The sequence below is a fragment of the Littorina saxatilis genome, linkage group LG12 (genome assembly GCF_037325665.1).
Source record: "Littorina saxatilis isolate snail1 linkage group LG12, US_GU_Lsax_2.0, whole genome shotgun sequence".
NCBI lineage: Eukaryota > Metazoa > Mollusca > Gastropoda > Littorinimorpha > Littorinidae > Littorina > Littorina saxatilis.
The window spans coordinates 72,337,798-72,360,091 of NC_090256.1; the positions used below are offsets into that span (position 1 = coordinate 72,337,798).

The following is a 22,294-nucleotide window of genomic DNA, read 5'->3' on the forward strand; positions in this document are numbered from 1 at the left end:
CCATGACAGGAGACTGAAGCATGTGTTTCTTTCACAAACACACAGTCGCACCCTGGTTTAGCTAGCCGTTATCTCCTCCACAAATGTCTGAGAGTAAACAATCAGACAGCTCCCAGGATGTATTCAGCTGACTAATAATTTTTAAAGAAAGCTGGAAAGATAACGCAAATGACACGACCACTAATTTTGTACCTCTAACAGATAACGCAAATGACACTACCACTAATTCTGTACCTCTAACAGACAAGGCAAATGACACTACCACTAATTCTGTACCTCTAACAGACAAGGCAAATGACACTACCACTAATTCTGTACCTCTAACAGACAAGGCAAATGACACTACCACTAATTCTGTACCTCTAACAGACAAGGCAAATGACACTACCACTAATTCTGTACCTCTAACAGACAAGGCAAATGACACTACCACTAATTCTGTACCTCTAACAGACAAAAAAGATGTCAAAATACAAGAATGCTTACTTTATGGAACGTTTAATCATTGACAAAGCAAAACATTAACTAGAACTTCAATCTATTGATCGTTAAAATGGAAGAACGACACAAACAACCGACAAATAATAATGATGAAAAGATGAACTTCAGCAGTTTATCTGTTGCCCTATAGTTTGTCCTATTTTCACAAAAGTTAGCACAGTGGAGCTCCCCCTCCCGATTCAGACCTGTTTACCCCTAAAACATTGCATGTGTATTTTCTGGGAGCAAAATGAGGCAAATGTGTAGTTTTGTAATTGAATGTGTAGAATTTCTCGTCGACCTATCACAACAACAAGAACAATGATTGCTACTTTTTACCACATGTATTGTTTGACTGATGGAAAAATGGGAATTGCAGACAGTGCAATGAGCATGATGTTTTCCTTTCCGCGAAGACAAGGCATGGGTAGTCCTGATGATATTTTGGCAGAAAGACTTGGTTCGGCGCATTGCTCGTCTTTTTCTTTTTGGTCGGTGGCCTTTCGGAGTCATTTTCTTCACAGTTCTCATCTTCACTTTCGTGTGCTCTGCGTTCAGCCATTGTGTCGAAACGCCCGCATGGTTTGGCAGTAACGCTTTCAGTTGTGCCCGGCATTTGCTTGGAGAAGCCTATTCGGCATTAACAAGCTACAACGCAACGCCCGTGGGCGCTTTACGCGCTGCACGCAGCAAACGACTGCTGGCCGAAAACATGGATTGGAAAATGGATCGGTCAAGGGAGATGAAGAAAATTACGGATTGTGATATGCGTAGCCGAAACAATACCGTTTGCGTGCAGGGACGGGGCGGTGTGAGAGCACAACGGGACAAGGAACAGGTGTAAAGACGAAAAAGAAAAAGAAAAGAAAAAAAAAAACAATTTTTTTTACTTTTTTTTTTTTTAAATACCGTTTGCGTAGAAAACGACAGACTTGCGTAGTTGCGTAGTATATTATTCAAATTCGTAGTTTACTACGCTCAATGTGTAGTGTAAACAGGTCTGCCGATTTAAGACCTTTCCTCTTTGCTTTTTTAGACTTTCTGTTCCTAATCTCTGTCAATGTAGCCCCATTTCAAGACTACCTCCTTTTTAACACCTGAATTTCTCAGATTTGTGGAGGAGTTTAAAGGGGGTTCCACCGTAGCCTCGTTGTGTCCTACTATGCAAAGAGACAAGTTCAAGTCTGGCGCTACAACGTTAAGCGCATGGCGACAGCGACTCACGTGATGACATGGTTGATGACGATGGGGTCGGGGGGCATAAGCAGGGGGTGCAGCTTGGACGGGATCTCTGCAAACTTCATCTTCTTCGTGTCAAAGATCTGCAAGTGACAGGCAAGGGAAATTTACAAACACAATCAATGAAAACGGTACAAACAACAAGCAAGCATGCACTATAAATACACTAAGGATAAGAATAAAGATTAAGTATCATATAGTCCTGTGAGGTTACCCTCATGGAAATTCAGGCTGCTTTTTCACTGGGGAAAACAAGCTGCAATACAGAACAGTGCAAAACAATATTTCGCATTTCTTTATTCTGCATGCATGTATTCATGTTTCCAGGTCCTGACCCTTTCGCTGCGAACTTGGGATCTTTAGTGTGCGCATGCGTGTCAGTTTTCGGACGCAGAAAAGAATGTGCACAAAGTTGACTATGGCAAATAAATCCTTCGCCGAACATGGAAGTCGCACCCATACCGATAGCGACAAACTGGTTTTAAGCCAGCGCCGCCACCTATTGGTGGTGACAGTAACCATGACAACAGATATGCAGTGTGTCATGGGACCTACTCTTTTCAGGCTTAGTGTGTCCTGTGACCCTGACCCACTATAGCACACAAGCTGAAAACATCCAAGCACGGACCTGTTCGAGGTACTTGTCACAGTTGATGTACTCTCGCTCGTAGGGGTCCTGCAGTTTGTGGGTCTTGATGTACTGCCACAGGGCGTTGATGATGACGGGGCGGGTCTGGGTGTGAATGCCCAGCAGGCGTGCCAGGCGAGGGTCAAGCTTGAACTGCATAGGCTGGAGCAAAAGATACAACAGTTTTACACTTGAAGCTCAAAAGATTCAAACCTGGTGCTGTAATATATCAACACACACTCTCTCTCTCTCCCTCCTTCCTTCCACTTCCCCCTTCTCTCTTTTCCACTGCCTCTCTCTCTCCCTCTTCCTCTCTCTTTCATTCCCATTCTTTCTTTAACTTCCAATCTTTCTTTTCCTCCGCCCCCCCCCCCCCCCCCATTTATTTATATCTCTCTCTCTCTCTCTCTCTCTCTCTCTCTCTCTCTCTCTCTCTCTCTCTCTCTCTCTCTCTCTCTCTCACACACACTCACACACACACTCACACTCTCTGACACACTCTCTGACACACTCACACTATCTTTTCTCCCCCCCCCACCCCATTTCTCTTTCACACACTCTCTCACACACTCACACTCACACACTCTCTCACACACTCTCTCTCACACACACACACTCTCACACACTCACACACTCTCTCACACACACACTCACACTCACACTATCTCACACACTCTCTAACACAACACACTCTTTCACACACACACACACACTACCAGACAATTACCTGATAGTCCAGCATAAGCAGTACGGTGCACTTGACGTTCTGGTCGCCCGGTCGCTTCACCTGGAAACCGTCCGTTTCCTGTGTCGACGCTGTGCGATGCCACTGCACACACACAACAACCATCCATCATATTTCACACGTCAGAAAAAAAAAAACCAAAAATACTGTACTCAGGTGTGAACGAAGAATACAAACAAGTAATGGCGACCTTTCAACCATAGGGTCATGCAACACACAAAACGGACAAAAGAAGAAGACGGACAATAAAACAGAGAGAAGAATGACAGTTGTAACAATTCAGGAACCAAAACAAACGGATAGATAAGCAAAGGGACAAGTAACCGTAAAGAAAATATTATGAGTAAGAATAAAATAAAATCATATGAATTTGTATTTGTATAGATTTTTTTTCTTTCTTCTTCTTCGTTAAATTGACCAGTCATTAAAAACACACAAAAAGCAAATAACAGCGACTCAGGGGTGAATGTGTGGATGATATGTTTTGTCAGGAAAGTGTCTAATAGGAACACTAACAGACAAGGTATTAATTTTCTCCCTTGCTTCATCATTTTTTTTTCAGAGAGTTTTTCAGAAAAAAATGTTTTGTACACTTCAGTGGCGTTTGGTGTCTAAATAAAATAAATTGTGTATGTGGAAGAGCACAAGGTTATTTTAGAAAGAAAAGTAATCATAATAGACGGAACACTTCTTCATCCACTCTGCTTGCAAGAGCTCACAGTGATGTACAATAGCAAAACACACATGCATACACGCACACATACACACACACATACACACACACACAGACACACACACTCACAAACACACACATACACACACACACAGACACACACACTCACAAACACACACACACATACTGTTCTCACCTCCACTAGGTGGTTATCAAGACCGTAGAGATCCTTGTCCAGCTCTATCACCAGACTCTTGAAGACACACACACACACACAGTGTTCTCACCTCCACTAGGTGGTTATCAGGACCGTAGAGATCCTTGTCCAGCTCTATCACCAGACTCTTGAAGACACACACACAATGTTCTCACCTCCACCAGGTGGTTATCAGGACCGTAGAGATCCTTGTCCAGCTCTATCACCAGACTCTTGAAGACACACACACACACACACAGTGTTCTCACCTCCACCAGGTGGTTATCAGGACCGTAGAGATCCTTGTCCAGCTCTATCACCAGACTCTTGAAGACACACACACACACAATGTTCTCACCTCCACTAGGTGGTTATCAGGACCGTAGAGATCCTTGTCCAGCTCTATCACCAGACTCTTGAAGACACACACACACACAATGTTCTCACCTCCACTAGGTGGTTATCAGGACCGTAGAGATCCTTGTCCAGCTCTATCACCAGACTCTTGAAGAAGGACGAGAACTTGCGCTTGACCTTGTTGGCGTCGCTCAGCTTGGCTGTTGCCGCCTGCACACACACATTACATCTGATATAAGTGTTGTCAGTAATAATAGCACTGGCAAGTGTGCCTGTGTCTCTGTTTGTGTTTCTTTACGTGTGTGTTTGTCTCTTCTTCTGCCCGTCTCTCTGTGTGTCTGAACAGGCTTGAACATAATAACTTACTGACTGCCCGTTATGCCGGTTGGCATGTAGGGCAGCAATGAAGGGCCTCCACTTGAACATAATAAGCACCCCTAAAAATCTAAATTCTCATGTTCAAACAGTGAACAAGAACAATAGTCACACTACTCCTTCCGTGCCCTGTGGCAATTTTTTTCATGAATTAATTTCGAGAAAAAAAACCCCACCAGTGGCTGCATTTACAAAATGATTTGATGCATGTGAGCAAGTTGAGGAATGGTTTTATCCCGCATCAAAGCCTGGCCAGAGCAGTGACGGTGAGCCCAATAGTTTATCCCGCATCAAAGCCTGGCCAGAGCTGTGATGGTGAGCCCAATAGTTTATCCCGCATCAAAGCCTGGCCAGAGCTGTGATGGTGAGCCCAATAGTTTATCCCGCATCAAAGCCTGGCCAGAGCTGTGATGGTGAGCCCAATAGTTTATCCCGCATCAAAGCCTGGCCAGAGCAGTGATGGTGAGCCCAATAGTTTATCCCGCATCAAAGCCTGGCAAGAGCAGTGACGGTGAGCCCAATAGTTTATCCCGCATCAAAGCCTGGCCAGAGCAGTGACGGTGAGCCCAATAGTTTATCCCGCATCAAAGCCTGGCCAGAGCAGTGATGGTGAGCCCAATAGTTTATCCCGCATCAAAGCCTGGCCAGAGCAGTGATGGTGAGCCCAATAGTTTATCCCGCATCAAAGCCTGGCCAGAGCAGTGACGGTGAGCTAGCCCAATAGTTTTCACAAGAACGAGTGTGCCTTTAGAGTGAGAGACAGTGTTGTTGACACTCACGTCTTCCAGCAGTCGCCCCTCCACTCTCAGTTCCCACGACGGCACAGACTCCTCTCCATCCTGTCAAACAGACATTCAATGATCTGATAAACAAAGGGAAGTAATCCAGTTCCCACGACGGCACAGACTCCTCTCCATCCTGTTAAACAGACATTGAATGATCTGATAAACAAAGGGAAGTAATCCAGTTCCCACGACGGCACAGACTCCTCTCCATCCTGTTAAACAGACATTGAATGATCTGATAAACAAAGGGAAGTAATCCAGTTCCCACGACGGCACAGACTCCTCTCCATCCTGTCAAACAGACATTGAATGATCTGATAAACAAAGGGAAGTAATCGCTCTAAATGCATGCGACATGAGAAATGGAGTCAGTGAGAGTTATCCGGTACCTGTCTCCTGAAAGAATAACAAGCATTGAAATGAACAAGCGACTTTCATCCTCATTGAATAAACTAAAATTGAATGAAATAGAATTAACTAAACTTTAAACCATGGAATGCTCAACCATGCAAAGTGATTAAATCAGATTTATCAGACTACCATGAAAACTACTCATTCTAACGAGTCAACTTTTTTAACACAAGTGAATACATATGATGACAAAACACCTGACCAAATAGCACACATGATTTTTGTAGTTTTTCTTCACAGGGAGAACAAGATTCTTTTGTATGTACCTTTTGGGAATAAAAAAACACCCAAATAACCCCCCCCCCCCCCCCCCCCCCAAAAAAAAAAAAAAAAAAACACCAGCATGCACCATGATTGAATTAGAAAAGAAATATGCAAGCTTACCTCCCCCTCCTTTGGCGGGAAGAAGGTGTTAGAAATGAAGATTCTCAACTTTCGCTTTTGCTGAAAGAAACCAAAACAGCACCTTACAATGAATACTGTGATAACATGCCTCAAGTGGATGTTAGCAACAATTTAAGCAAGAAAAGGAGAAACAAACCTTTAAGTTCAAGTCTAGGGAGATGTTTTCAACAAAAAATAAAATACCATACCCCTAATGCCTCGGTCTCACATATACGATTTTTCGGAAGTGTCGGGGATAGTTAAGTCGGCTAGGTCGGAAGTGTCGGATGCAAATTCGGCTCCAAATTTCACTCCCGACCTGTCCTTACGACTGATCCGACCATGTAGCCGACAAGCAGACGACAACCACCCGACTTTAGGGCCGACAAATCCGACATGTGTCCAGACACTTCCGACTGCAGTAACGACAATTCCGACTGCAGTTACGACAGGCCCGGCTGAAAAACTTCCGAACAATAGCCGACTCTCACGACCAGTGTAACGACTAAACCGACTAGCTAACGACTGTCCTAACGACAAATCAGACTGCCCTTACGACTAATCCGAACGAAACTATGCTACCGACAAATCCGACCACCCTTACGAGTCTTCCGACTACCGTTACGACTAATAAGAATCGCCTTACGACTAAACCGACACCAGACCTGTTTACCCTAAACCCGAGGCAAGAGTACTTTCCAAAAAAGTTGAGTGTATTTTTCAAAAAGTTGGTGTACTTTGCAAGCAAAGCCATATATGGGCTAGGGAAAATGTACGCGTGGGTGCAAACGTGTTTGTGTAAGAATTGCATGTCTTGTGAACACCTTCAGAATTTAACTCCTTCCAATACAACAGGGATAAAACAATTGTATTTACCTGTCAGTTTGTAGCATTATAACCAGTGTCTTCCAAACAGATTGATAATGAAAAGATGAACTTGCCACTGACAGCTGCATCTGTTCAGTCTTCTCCCCTTTGGCTTTGCTCAAAAGTTAATCTTGTTGTCTTCATACTGTTAGTGTTACTCTCACAAAAGTGGTTGACAGTGGCAAGTTCATTTTTACAATCATCTCTGAAAACATTGCTTCAGCACGGACTACAGGCTTTTCTTCTGGCAGGATTTGCTTTGCTCGAATGAACTTCATAATTCCTTGGCAGCTGTCAGTGGATTTCTTTGCAGCAACATTGTCCATGTGAGTTTTGGAACTGCAGTGTCGTTCGATGTCATATTTCCCGGCATGGGCAACGGAGAAATCCGATTTACAATACTTGCAGTGTGCATGACTTTTTCCCAAAGAAGACTCTACAATTCCTGGCTCTTTCTTGTATTTCTCCAAGAAAATCTGCCGTTTCTGCTGTTTAGACTTGGTACAGTCATCCGAAACTGGCACATTTTTCCGCTTCATTTTGCCACGATTGTCCAGACGATCGCACGTGCCAACAACTGAACGAGGTTTCTACAGCTGAAGATTCGCTGTCATGGTTATCTCCCTTAGACCGAAACCGGTATCAGTTGTACCATCCCGTAATCAGCACTGGCCCACGATTGTCCAGACGATCGCACGTGCCAACAACTGAACGAGGTTTCCACAACTGAAGATTCGCTGTCATGGTTATCTCCCTTAGACCGAAACCGGTATCAGTTGTACCATCCCGTAATCAGCACACCAACACCGGAAAACGTATTCTAGACTTTTTCTTATGCGTATTTTGTGCGTGTGTCGCGTATTATGCGTACTGATAAAAATTTGGCGCACAAAATACGCCCAAATCGTACTGGTAAACAGGTCTGCGACACGCTTACGACAACCACCCGACAAATTTCTATTCGTCAGAGTCGGGAGGCTCTTCCGACTGTTTTGAAAATTTCAAAACAGTCTGAAGGGCCTTCCGAACTATCCGACTTTTCAAAAACAAAATTGCTAATTCTCACGAACTCTCCGACCTCTTCCGACTTCCAGCCGACTACCTAAAGTCGGGTGACATTCGTAGATGTGAGACCGAGGCATAAGAAACAAGTGACTGGTTATTTAAAAGGCCTAGTCTCAGCAGCTAGAAACAGCACAGTGGAACCCCCCTTTTAAAGTTGTGAACGCCGGCAACACGTTAAAGGCATATGTACGCGCTCCCGTGTTTACAAAGTGTAGTTTGCCCATAATCGATGTCAAACGCACCATAAGACCATGTAATGACGATATGTCGCCATGCGCGGACCATATACATGCATTACAGCTTGTTCTAGCCTCTGAAAAAGTGAGGATGTCAACAAAGACGCGGAGTTATTTCCCTTGCGTCAACGTTCCCTCTGTTGGCAAATCTATAAATAGGACGATCTAGATCAAAATAAAAATTCAAATATCTCAACATTTAAGGGGTCCTAGACCACAATATCTTGCAGGGAACTTAATTTAGCATGTCTCCAGCTGTTGGTAAAGCAATTAGCGTGTATAGTCATCGAGTACATATGGCTTTAAGACTTACTACCTTGTAAGATCTGATTATCTCACATTTTTGGAGGACTTAAGTAGGGGGTTCCACTGTAATTCCAACATTGAATGCATTGTTTCAACAACCTCTTCTGAGAATAGCAGCCTAATCACTACAGACATTCCTTGTGCCTCAAAGCACCTGCATGACATTTCTATCACTGACACGCTCAATCTCTAAATGAGAACACACCCAGTTGTGTCCCTTACCTTCATGGGGCGTTTGAGGGCTTCCTGGATGTCCAGACGTTTGCGCATGATGGTGGCATCCAGCTTACGTTCGAACGCCAGCAGGTCCATGTAGGCCTGTGACTCGGGCACCAAGTCTCTCACCTGCAAGTCAATCAATCAATCAATCAATCAAATCAAATCAATCAGATCAGATCAATCAATCAATCAATCTATCAAATCAATCAATCAAATCAATCAATCAATCTATCAAATCAATCAGTCAATGAATCTATCAACTCAATAAATCAATGAATCTATCAACTCAATCAATGAATCAATCAACTCAATCAATCAATCAATCAATCAACTCAATCAATCAATGAATCAATCAATCAATGAATCAATCAACTCAATGAATCAATGAATCAATCAATCAATGAATCAATCAGTCAATGAATCTATCAAATCAATCAGTCAATGAATCAAATTATCAATCAATCAATACATCGACTCTTCAGTCAATAAATCAACAAATGAATCAGTTAGCTTGTGTGTTGGTCAATTCTTAGCCAAATGTTTATTCAGCTATATCCCCACAACAGTTCTCTTCCACACAATGTGGAATCTAGCCGCCTTGACTCACTCACTTGCTACTTTTGAAATGCCACAAGGCTGTGTTGCTATAAAGAGGTAAGGGAGAAAGTGAGGTGCATACATCAAGCAGCCTTGACTCACTCACTTGCTACTGTTGAAATGCCACAAGGCTGTGTTGCTATAAAGAGGTAAGGGAGAAAGTGAGGTGCATACATCAAGCAGCCTTGACTCACTCACTTGCTACTTTTGAAATGCCACAAGGCTGTGTTGCTATAAAGAGGTAAGGGAGAAAGTGAGGTGCATACATCAAGCTCAACATTCTAACAATAACACAAACAGTAAGTCATCAGCACTCACCCTCTGCGTCAGAATCTTGTCAGCAATCTTCTTCTTCTTCTTACTGAAAAAAGAAACAGAACAGAAGATGAACATTACATGAACGGAGAAGATGCACATGAAAAAAGAAAGAAAACTTGCTTTAAATACAGAACAATCTATGAATCTAAATGAACAAATGATTCATCCATAAGTGTGAATCAGATCAAAGCAATAACAAACACTCATATCATTGTCCTCTTTGTCTACTTTTGAAATTTCTCCTACGACAGACAGACTGTCGGACAGACAATGTCATTACATTCATTCCCGTCTGAGAAACTTTTCATGCTGACAAGACTTTGCACTGACAAATAAGACTTTGCACTGACAAATAAGACTTGTGCACTGACAAATAAGACTTTCGCACTGACAAATTAGACTTTGCACTGACAAATAAGAACCATTAGGCACTCAGTATTCAATTCTCTCCGCAGAGATGAAACAGGAAAACCTGTCAACAGCAGCCAAATAAAATATAACCAAGCTGCTTACGCTTTGAGCTGTTGCTGAGCGGCAGCGCGTGGGTCAGGAGGAGCGGGCCGCTTGCGGTCCATCCCCCCCTGCATGCCTGGGGGTGGGGGCGGCATGCCTGGAGACATCCCTGGGCGAGGCATCGCTGCTGACAGGCACAATACACATAGTGTCAGTATCATAGCAACCATGTACACATAAACTCCCCCCCCCCCCCCCTTTCTCTCTCAATATTCTAAGAGGCGCTGCTGACAACCTATGGAATCTGCAAGGAAAAAACATTTTACAGGTGACAGAGATATATTCCATCACAATAAATGAAACACTACAAGTAAAAAGAAAGTTGAGTGTGGGGATGGGGGGTGGAGGGGGGGAGTGGGACAAAGAGAAACAAAAGAGAGAGGGTAGGGGGTGGAGGGGGGGAGTGGGACAAAGAGAAACAAAAGAGAGAGGGTGGGGGGTGGAGGGGGGGAGTGGGACAAAGAGAAACAAAAGAGAGAGGGTGGGGGGTGGAGAGGGGGAGTGGGACAAAGAGAAACAAAAGAGAGAGGGTGGGGGGTGGAGGGGGGGAGTGGGACAAAGAGAAACAAAAGAGAGAGGGTGGGGGGTGGAGGGGGGGAGTGGGACAAAGAGAAACAAAAGAGAGAGGGTGGGGGGTGGAGGGGGGGAGTGGGACAAAGAGAAACAAAAGAGAGAGGGTGGGGGGTGGAGGGGGGGAGTGGGACAAAGAGAAACAAAAGAGAGAGGGTGGGGGGTGGAGAGGGGGAGTGGGACAAAGAGAAACAAAAGAGAGAGGGTGGGGGGTGGAGGGGGGGAGTGGGGCCAGAGGAGGGTTAATGAGAATTATGATTACACTTAAACAGACATACGCACAAAAGTTATTACATACAATAACACAGGTGAAACAACCCATATGCCTCAAAGTCAAATCCCAATCATATCTTGGCAGCAGGTATTTTACCTACCTCAAAAATATAATATCACACACAAACTCTGATCAAAGAAGTCTGAAAAAATAAGGCAAAAAGTTAGTGATTTTGATATCTTTCCAGCTTTAGAACAATTTGAAGCTGATAAATGGGCCAATTTACAATGCTGTCAAAGCTGCCACAGCTTAAAACCTTGCCTTTCCATTTTATGCCCCAGATCTGGCTCAAAAGAATGAAATGTCAAAAGTTCCCTCTACATCAGTGAGACACAGAGGATGTTCAGTGCAAAGCAATCAAGGAGAGCTGTACAAGTAGTGCACAGGGCATCTTGTGTAATGAGACATTAGCGTCAGACATTTACTGCCCAGCATGCGAAGGTCTCCTTATTCTTGATACACACCTTATTCGCAGCTTTGAGAGACAGTGAGAGAAAATGTCATACCGACTCACACGGAAGAAATCAGAGCTCAAGTGGACACTTTCAATGAGCTTTGATAATGTATCCTTGCCTTCTGTAAATTCCAAATTACCCAAATCACCCTATATGCGTAATCTATCAAATGAACAAAATATGCTGCTACTCCAGCTAACGATGCAGGGTAACCTTCAAATATCTGCAACACAACCACTTTAATCAAGACTGCCTGGCAAATTTATCGGCAAACAAACAAGAAAAAAAAATCAATATTAGAACTTCATTTACACTGCATGGCAAATGTATCATCAGCAAACAAAACAAGGAACAAAATCTATACTGTAACTTCCTCAAAACAGTCTTTTTCACTTAAATTACTCTGGTACCGTACATGTCAAAATCTTTTTTCAGCAGAAGCGGGCGCTCTGGCATTTTTAGTGAATTGTGCATGGTCTAATCACACTACCCTCAGACCACTCTCAATAGCAAAATGAGTCGTCAAACACCAAGAACAGTATGGAACGGGAAAATTCGATATATGGGCATGCATATGATGAATGATTTTACTCCCATTTTACAGATGTTGTGTTTGCATCATAAACGTTGACTGGTGTGTGCCTACACTGCAAATGTATTGATTTCCATCGCAATGTAAATTTTCCACTGCATTATACTCAGATGTCTCACTGAGACACAGGAGGATTGCGGAAAAGAAAACGACAGGGAAAAGACACAAGTGACGCAGTACAAAACTGATCGCTGTCACTGATTGTCAATGATGACAAAATCCTATATGTGACTTGCGTCTTAACCCTGCTGAAAGATGCCTCCCCCCCCCCCCCCCCCGCCCCCCCCCCCCCACCTCGAGAAAAAAAAAGGTATAACCACTTAGTTTTGAACACATTGCTAATTGCTATCCTGAAGTTTCCTTTGATGTAAGCCATTATCATTTGCAAAGCATGTTTCTCAGCTTTATGAAATATACACAATATTTCCAGAACTGAAAATCAGAAAGGATCTGAAATTCTGCAGCCTTCAAGAACAAGGCTGTAATAATGGTGTGCATTGGTGTGAGCTTAATACCGCATCACTGTAATGCACTCGCAGCACAGACTGTCATCACTGAACGTTACAGCCGAAGCAAACAGCCATTAAATCCCAAGCAAATTGCTTCATGACAGCAACAGAGGAATAACACTGCAGCGTGAAACATTAAGATGGAGACAAATATTGGAGTTGAAAGAAGTTAAAAGCGTCATTGCAAATCCATAATACATGATTGAGCAAGGATCTCCCCAGCGCAACCTTCGTGTCCTTACGAGATTGTAGAAAATAATAAATCTTCACACTCAGTGTGACTCTGTGTGTTTTTCACTCTGTGTATGTGTATGTGTGTGTCACTCACTTCAGCAAGTGTATGCATATATATATACATGTATGTACAGAGAAAACACACACACTTAAGCTGAGAGCTCAAATCAATAAATGACATCATATTTTGACGAAGTGGAGACTTATGTCTTTGTTAGCTCAGTAGATATTTTTAGAAGTGATTGATCTTCTCCAGCAAACATGTGCATGTTGTGACCTGGTTTCAAAACTGTCCACTGCCCAGAACATGATGGGACCCGGTATTGTGAGTTTACAAAATCAATCATGGATGCAATCACTGGATGATCCAAAGGAAACAATGTCTGCTGATGAAAAAGTCAAAGTGAAAGCATGCACAGGCTGAAAATGACAAGCCAGTACTTACTGGAGGTCTCTTTGTTCTTTGTTGAGCCTGAAACCACCATAACAACAAATAAATAACGCAACCAGTTCAAACTCTGGATGTTCTCTCATCTTCCTGGCCACTGTGAGGAGCTGTCCTGCACTACAACCACACACCCCCCCCCCTCCCCCCCCTTCAACTTTCACCTGCGAGAAGTCATCAACTAAACCACTCAAACAGAACTAAACTGTTACGGTAAAACATTTGCATTTTCAACCCAAAATCATTTGGTTTCCTGAAGACCTCAAAATAAAATTGAATCAAGTATACTGAGGAAAGAAACTAGAATGCTTAACTTAAGTCTATGTACAGAAGACCGTAGAACAACCTGCATATAATCCAATTTTCGCAAAAGAAATTTGACTTTTAACAATGAGTTGAATGACACTGTTGGCTAATATACTACAACTCAGAATAATTCAGATATTTTTCTTCAGTCTTTTTATAATTCACAACGCTAACTTTTACAAATGTGTCATATAATACACTGAAACTTGCATGAGCAAAAATATCCTATGAAATACTATTTTATCAACCTTTGAAATAAACATTACTAGACGCAGATCAAAACATCACCACTATGCATGCACTGATCAGTCCTAACATGCCTTTTCACCAGTCGAATGCAGGAAGTTTCCACAATTATAAGCTACCACACCCCATGCTCTGTTCATTAACACAGTAGCTAACAAATCCTATCATCATGCTCTGTTCATTAACAATGCACATCCAGCTCATTCGGGGAAACAACCACCACAATTCACAAAAATATATTTCAAGACGCACCCCTCCCCCCTCCACATGCAAACTACAGCCTAAATATTAAAAGTGTACATGTACCTCTGATCAATACTATAACTCCCTGGATATAAACTTCAGACTGGTACTTTTTTGATGAACGCTCTACACAAACTCTTTCAAGATTTCCCCCATGTATGAAAAAAACCAAAAACCATTTAAGTTCTGAGTGAACTTAAAGTAACCAGATCTAAGTGCGGACAAATGAACAAACAAACAACCAAACAGACAAACAAACAAACAACCAAACAGGCATACAAACAAACAAACAAACAACCAAACAGACAAACAAACAAACAGACGGAGTGAAACCTATCCACCCTGAATAGTTCCCACTATAATCACAATGATCTCTAAACCGGTAATGATAGCCAGAGAGTTTCATCAATGAAGACTCAGATTATGTGATATTCTAACTTCTGACAGATGCCCATCCTACAGTATAATAATAATGCACCCAAGAACAATAACTCAATATGCCATATAGCCCACAATAAATGGTTTTTGTCCTTCATTCAAGCATTGTCCAACAATTTACAACTAGACTCTTACTTCTAACAGATGCCTGCCCTACAGTACAATAATAATGCCCCCAAGAACAAGAACTTAACACTATTGTGACTAGCACTGCCACGGCGTTTACGTCCTGCCTGCCCAAGCTTGCCACCAAGAAACTTCCCAAAAATCAGTAACTGTAAAGAAATCTGTCTAGCAAGCTTGAATTAAGTCCAATCACCACCAAATTTTGTGTACTAATTCAAAAATGGATGCCCAGTTCAGTCGTGCTATTTATAAGTTTGTCACGCGATTTGTTTTAGCAAAGGGGGGTGAAAGGGGGGTGAAAGGGGGATAATTTGTGTTTTTTAACGTTTTTTTGTGTGTGTTTTATTTTCTACTGCTTTTTTTAAAAGTTATTTTTTAACAGAAAGTATTATAAATAATGTTATAACCAAACAAGGTGTAAAACCTATGAATTAGCTGAAATATTGTTAACATTGTACACAGAAATAAGGAGACAGTACAAAGAAAAAAACAAGCAAATCACGCATTCACTCACAGCATCCTGACTCAAATGAAACAAAACTGTAACACTCACCAAATGATGTCTAGGTAATCCATATTGAATATAAGTCACATTTTCACAACAAAGTACCAACTGTACACCTATGAACAATTCCAAAAGGATTTGAAGGCTCCAGCCATCCATTGTTATCAGTGCTGCCACGCCCCCATAGCTCCTGCACGATTCCGAGATACATGTTCGTCTAGCAGTATCACCGCCTACCACGTGTAGATATAGTTTGCCGACTCGTACTAGCAACAACGGGACTGTTTCTTCCTCACTTTCACTGCTTGTATCGCTTTCGTGAGGCGAAAACGATACGTCCGAATCATGCTCTACGGGATCCTCTAGGTCCAACATCCGGAGAATCTCCTCCCGAGACAAGGCTCGCCTTTGATTCATTTTTTTTCCTCAAAAACGCACACAAATCAGGCGAATTTGCAAATGGCAGAAGGGGACGCCAAGTGTATCAAGGGAAACAACTCAATTTATTTGCAAGCTTCAAAAACCGGGAAGCAATCACGAGTCGTGTACCCTCTATGGCTGGTACTGAAAAATGCGCGTCCCGTCCATGGGCGTGTCAGCGCTGGTACTGATTTATCAGTGTCCCGTCGCGAAAGTGTTAATACGTCATATATAGCCCAGCCAAAAGTTGGTATTTGTCCTTCATTCAAGCATTGTCCAACAATTTACAACTAGACTCTTACTTCTAACAGATGCCTATACAGTACAATAGTAATGCCCCCAAGAACAAGAACTTAATACGTCATATATAGCCCACCCAAAAGTTGGTATTTGTCCTTCACTGAAGCACTGTCCAACAATTTACAACTAGACTCTTACTTCTAACAGATGCCTGCCCTACAGTTCAATAATAATGCCTCCAAGAACAAGAACTTAATACGTCATATATAGCACACACAAAAGTTAGTATTTGTCCTTCACTCAAGCATTGTCCAACAATTTACAACTAGACTCTTACTTCTATCAGATGCCCGCCCTACAGTACAATAAGAATGCCCCCAAGAACTTAATATATGTGTGAGAGAGAGAGAGAGAGAGAGAGAGAGAGAGAGAGAGAGAGAGAGAGAGAGAGAGAGAGAGAGAGAGAGAGAGAGAGAGAGAGAGAACTACATGGCTTGCTGTGTCGTACCAGATTTACACGAGTTGTTTTTTTAAATATTCGCTCGCAGTTCACTATTTGAAAAAGCAACGAGTGTAAATTTGGTACGACACAGCAAGCCATGTAGTATTCTGTTTATCCTACATACTGTACTTACGTGTATTTTACTGAAAATGTCTTGCAGTCGAGGCAACTAAATTGTCAAGACGCTTGTTTTGGAACCTCGATCTCTTCTAAAGCCTAGTGCAATCTAATACGTCAAAGCAAAGAAACGTCACTCTAAAAGTGTGGCGTGACGTGTTAGTTCTAAAGATTCATCGAGGGTAATTAGCGAGCGCAATTTTTGTTTCTATAATGACGTTTGTCTCGGTGACTTTGACATCATAAGCAGTGGAAAAACAGGTCCCTGCCAGACTTGCTTGACATGACCTCATTTACATGATATACACACGTGTGATTTGAACGATTATTATCTCACGGGTGTCTCTCTCACGTATGTAGGATAAATATATATATTATATAGCACACACAAAAGTTGGTATTTATCCTTCACTCAAGCATTGTCCAACAAGTTACAACTTCTAACAGATGCCCGCCCTACAGTACAATAATAATGCCCCCAAGAACAAGAACTCAATACCTCATATATATATAGCACACACAAAAGTTGGTATTTGTCCTTCACTCAAGCACTGTCCAACAATTTACAACTAGACGCTTACTTCAAACAGATGCCTGCCCTACAGAACAATAATAATGTCCCCAAAAACTGAATACGTCATACATAGCACACACAAAAGTTGGTATTTTTCCTTCACTCAAGCACTGTCCAACAAGTTACCACTACACAAACACAGCATGCACAGCTAGTTCATCTCACATGCACACTACCTTCCCGGGATAGGGCATGCACATAGCTGACCTTACACAGACGCCAGCATAGCCCCTTGAGTGCCATATCTCAATGCAATCAAATACACCACTGTCCCAAATTAGCTCTGTAGCTCTGCTGCATTATGCCATGCGTGCAGCTTTAAACCAAGCCAAACATCCATAATAATTATACATGCAACAATAAGGGATCGCTAGAGTTTGTATGTCCGTAATGCAAAACACACACGGGTTCAGGGAATGCTACTTCAGTGGCACGTGATGTTGAATTTATTTTAGCTCTGGACACGAAGTACAGCGTCATTTTTTTTTTTAGCACATCACCACATGTATACATGTCCCTAATAGGAAATTCCCTGTGAGGGCGTTAAGCCCCCCCCCCCCCCCCCCCCCCTTAATTCTACAGCGTCATCTCATCTTTTTCATTTGCCTAAGTACACCCCAAAATAGTTCTACAAGCATCTTATTCTCTCTGCTCGCTGAAAGAAAATATTGTTGGTCACAACATCTCGAGCGCATCAGGTGCACGCAGAAGGGTACGGAGTGGGGCAGGGAAGAGCAAGGAGGGGGGTGTGTCCAGGAATAGCACTTCTTGCCTGGATACCCTTGTCCTAGATATTCCGCTGGTCAACGAGCTGTCTGCCGGCCGACTTGCAACCCGATATTATTTTGATCGCGGCACACATGCAGTGGCTGTAAAAGAAGACGACATGCAAGGGGGTGGGTACCATGTTCCAACACAAACAAGCTCGGTGCAACGCTCCCTAAGAAAATAATGACAATGTGTTTTTTTCAGACACCGTGTGCTACTGCTAGCTTTCTTCCCCACCATTGCCCTCCTTCTCTCCCCCCCCCCCCCCACCCCACTTTCCAATTTAAGAGCCACTCATTCGCATGCATCGGCAACTGCCACCACAGTGAAGCGGTTCACAATACGCACAGCGACCCACACAATCTACACTTTGGTGGAGCTTCCCGCAGCATGAAGCCAAAAGCCACATCAAAGCTACTGGGGCAAGCAAGACCCAATCCTCTTACTCTTCATCACGCCTTCGGGCAGTCTGGGCCGGCCTCTGTCTCTCTGAGTCTCTCTCTCCTTTCTCTCCTCTGTCCGAGTCTGGTCGGTACGGTACCGTCACAGTCACAGTCAATCTCGATCAGTCTTTCCTGGTGAAGAGCTGTCACAGCCACACGGCGACTTCCGTGTCACATTAGGTCTTTGAACGTGACCCACTTTTTCACACACAGCAGGATAGTAGTTTCTCAAAGAGAGTGAGACCTACTTTCTGACGCACTTCTCTTACAACAGCAGGATAGCTCCCCAAAGAGAGTGAGACCTACTTTATGACGCACTTCTCTTACAACAGCAGGATAGCTCCTCAAAGAGAGTGAGACCTACTTTATGACGCACTTCTCTTACAACAGCAGGATAGCTCCCCAAAGAGAGTGAGACCTACTTTCTGACGCACTTCTCTTACAACAGCAGGATAGTTCCTCAAAGAGAGTGAGACCTACTTTCTGACGCACTTCTCTTACAACAGCAGGATAGTTCCTCAAAGAGAGTGAGACCTACTTTCTGACGCACTTCTCTTACAACAGCAGGATAGTTCCTCAAAGAGAGTGAGACTACTTTATGACGCACTTCTCTTACAACAGCAGGATAGCTCCTCAAAGAGAGTGAGACTACTTTATGACGCACTTCTCTTACAGCAGCAGGATAGTTCCTCAAAGAGAGTGAGACCTACTTTCTGACGCACTTCTCTTACAACAGCAGGATAGCTCCTCCAAGAGAGTGAGACCTGCTTTCTGACGCACTTTTCTTACAACAGCAGGATAGTTCCTCAAAGAGAGTGAGACCTGCTTTCTGACGCACTTCTCTTACAACAGCAGGATAGTTCCTCAAAGAGAGTGAGACCTACTTTATGACGCACTTCTCTTACAACAGCAGGATAGCTCCTCAAAGAGAGTGAGACCTACTTTATGACGCACTTCTCTTACAACAGCAGGATAGTTCCTCAAAGAGAGTGAGACCTACTTTATGACGCACTTCTCTTACAACAGCAGGATAGTTCCTCAAAGAGAGTGAGACCTACCTTCTGACGCACTTCTCATACAACAGCAGGATATAGTTCCTCAAAGAGAGTGAGACCTACTTTATGACGCACTTCTCTTACAACAGCAGGATAGTTCCTCAAAGAGAGTGAGACCTACTTTATGACGCACTTCTCTTACAACAGCAGGATAGTTCCTCAAAGAGAGTGAGACCTACTTTATGACGCACTTCTCTTACAGCAGCAGGATATAGTTCCTCAAAGAGAGTGAGACCTACTTTATGACGCACTTCTCTTACAACAGCAGGATAGTTCCTCAAAGAGAGTGAGACCTACTTTATGACGCACTTCTCTTACAGCAGCAGGATAGCTCCTCAAAGAGAGTGAGACTACTTTATGACGCACTTCTCTTACAACAGCAGGATAGCTCCTCAAAGAGAGTGAGACTACTTTATGACGCACTTCTCTTACAACAGCAGGATAGTTCCTCAAAGAGAGTGAGACCTACCTTCTGACGCACTTTTCTTACAACAGCAGGATAGTTCCTCAAAGAGAGTGAGACCTGCTTTCTGACGCACTTTTCTTACAACAGCAGGATAGTTCCTCAAAGAGAGTGAGACCTGCTTTCTGACGCACTTCTCTTACAACAGCAGGATAGTTCCCAAAAGAGAGTGAGACCTACCTTCTGACGCACTTCTCTTACAACAGACTTGCGCTGGTTGTTGCTGCTATTGTTGTTTTACGATGTCGTTATTTTTCTTTGCACAGATTAAATGTCAAGACATTCCGGTATGTTATTATTGCTTCAGACAGCTTCCAAGCGCACTGACAGAACAACGGTTTCACGTGCGTGACCGATTCCAGACTTTCATGACACTGGCTGGCGAGATAGATAACGCTGTAACGCTATGTTTAGAACATCGTCTCAGAAAACACATGCCAGATTGTCTTAATCTGACACACACACACAGTGACACACACAAAAATAGCCTGGAATCGAGAAACCATGCAGGCAAAAGAACGCAAAACCGATCACATTCAACCTGTCGGTGACTCACTATAAACTGACAACGTGAAACAGTCAGATCTCGCATGACAATTACGTACCTGGTAAAACACACACACACACACACACACAGTGCCACCACCTCAGACAAGAAGTGAAGTGAGGAGACCGGTGTCACGATTTCATCTTTCGCCTGTGTACATATTTCCCCCTCGACATATACTCAAGACTGAAATGTTGTTTCCTGGTAAAATTAAGAAGTGAAATTATTTATGGACGAAAAGCATGTCAGTTTCTTGCATGTGAAGAAAATTAGTGGTAAAATTTAATAGATTTCACCCCCAAAATCGAATTCTTCGAAAACGTGTACTGAGTGGTTACGTCCCTTGAGTAAGAAGGAAAACATTTTTAGGATGAATCAAATTTCTAAGTTAAATAAAACAAATTGGTTGGACAAATTTGGCCCCATGAATGTAAGGTACACAAGGTCGCTCATCAGTACTATCGAAGGGTGTTTTTTTGTTCAGTGTAGAGTTTATACTAGATCAACGAGGCCGAGAAGCGAAATATCAACACGGCGAAAGATGAAAACGTCACAACGGGCCAGCACTCGGAATAAAACAACAACAGTTGACTGCACAAAATGTGAAACCTGTCCCCCTGGCAGGAAACAAAACGCACACCCCTCTGACAGCAGAAGACCTGTGAAGTGAACGGAGGTCAGTCGAGTGAGGCCACCGGGCCAGCAGCCACACAAAAAAAAGAGCGTCGACACGACAATTATGTCGCTGGTAAAAAGAAAAAGAACGGTGGTGCCACCTCACTCAAGCATCACGACACAATCGGGGGGGGGGGGGGGGGGGGAGACGCACACCCCTCAGACAGCGGAAGACCTGTGAAGTAAAGTGCGGCCAGCCAATAAACAGCAAAAATGTGAAACCTGTCACCCCTGGCGCTCTGCCGACACGAACATTATGTCGCTGGTAAAAAGAAAAAGAAAGTGCTGCCAACTCAGACAAACATCATGCAGCCTGACACACAGCTGGGGATAAAAACGCACACCCCTCAGACAGCCGAAGACCTGGGATTGCAATTGAAGTGACCGGACCAGCAGCGCAAAACAGTTGTCTGCAAAAATGTAAGGCCAAAATGTTACACGATCACTCCGACGGTCTAGAGAGCACGACACAAATTACGTCGCTTGGGAAAACGACGGTGCCACCGCAGACAAGCATCATGCAGCCTAAAAACGCACACTCTTCACACAAATGAGAGGTCCAAGTGAAAAGCAGAAAGAAACAAGTCGCGTAAGGCGAAAATACAATATTTAGTCAAGTAGCTGTCGAACTCACAGAATGAAACTGAACGCAATGCAACGCAGCAAGACCGTATACTCGTGGTCCACCGCTCACGGCATAGGCAGTGAAATTGACAAGAAGAGCGAGGTAGTGGTTACGCTATGTTGCATAGCACGCTTTTCTGTACCTCTCTTCGTTTTAACTTTCTGAGCGTGTTTTTAATCCGAACATATCATATCTATATATTTTTGGAATCAGGAACCGACAAGGAATAAGATGAAAGTGTTTTTAAATTGATTTCGAAAAAAAAATTTTGATAATAATTTTTATATATTTAATTTTCAGAGCTTGTTTTTAATCCGAATATAACATATTTATATGTTTTTGGAATCAGCAAATGATGGAGAATAAGATAAACGTAAATTTGGATCGTTTTATAAATTTTTATTTTTTTTTACAATTTTCAGATTTTTAATGACCAAAGTCATTAATTACTTTTTAAGCCACCAAGCTGAAATGCAATACCGAAGTCCGGGCTTCGTCGAAGATTACTTGACCAAAATTTCAACCAAT

At 43.0% G+C, this 22,294-nt stretch overlaps 1 protein-coding gene across 9 annotated transcripts in view; it reads right to left on the minus strand.

Moving 5' to 3' along the window:
- Positions 1-22,294, minus strand: part of LOC138982728 (SWI/SNF-related matrix-associated actin-dependent regulator of chromatin subfamily D member 1-like) — a 51,113-nt gene that overhangs the window by 10,626 nt on the left and 18,193 nt on the right. For 2 of the 9 annotated variants that reach the window (XM_070356051.1, XM_070356054.1), the window contains 10 exons: positions 13,474-13,500; positions 10,395-10,518; positions 9,882-9,924; positions 8,970-9,092; positions 6,274-6,333; positions 5,473-5,532; positions 4,409-4,528; positions 3,075-3,176; positions 2,348-2,509; positions 1,705-1,802 (listed from right to left, as the gene is read on the minus strand). In XM_070356051.1, coding sequence (XP_070212152.1) covers positions 1,705-1,802; positions 2,348-2,509; positions 3,075-3,176; positions 4,409-4,528; positions 5,473-5,532; positions 6,274-6,333; positions 8,970-9,092; positions 9,882-9,924; positions 10,395-10,518; positions 13,474-13,500 — 919 coding nt within the window. Of the gene's footprint in view, positions 1-1,704; positions 1,803-2,347; positions 2,510-3,074; positions 3,177-4,408; positions 4,529-5,472; positions 5,533-6,273; positions 6,334-8,969; positions 9,093-9,881; positions 9,925-10,394; positions 10,522-13,473; positions 13,501-18,404; positions 18,638-22,294 lie in introns of those variants that run through there. The other 7 variants (XM_070356050.1, XM_070356053.1, XM_070356056.1 and 4 more) reach the window with 5 other exon arrangements.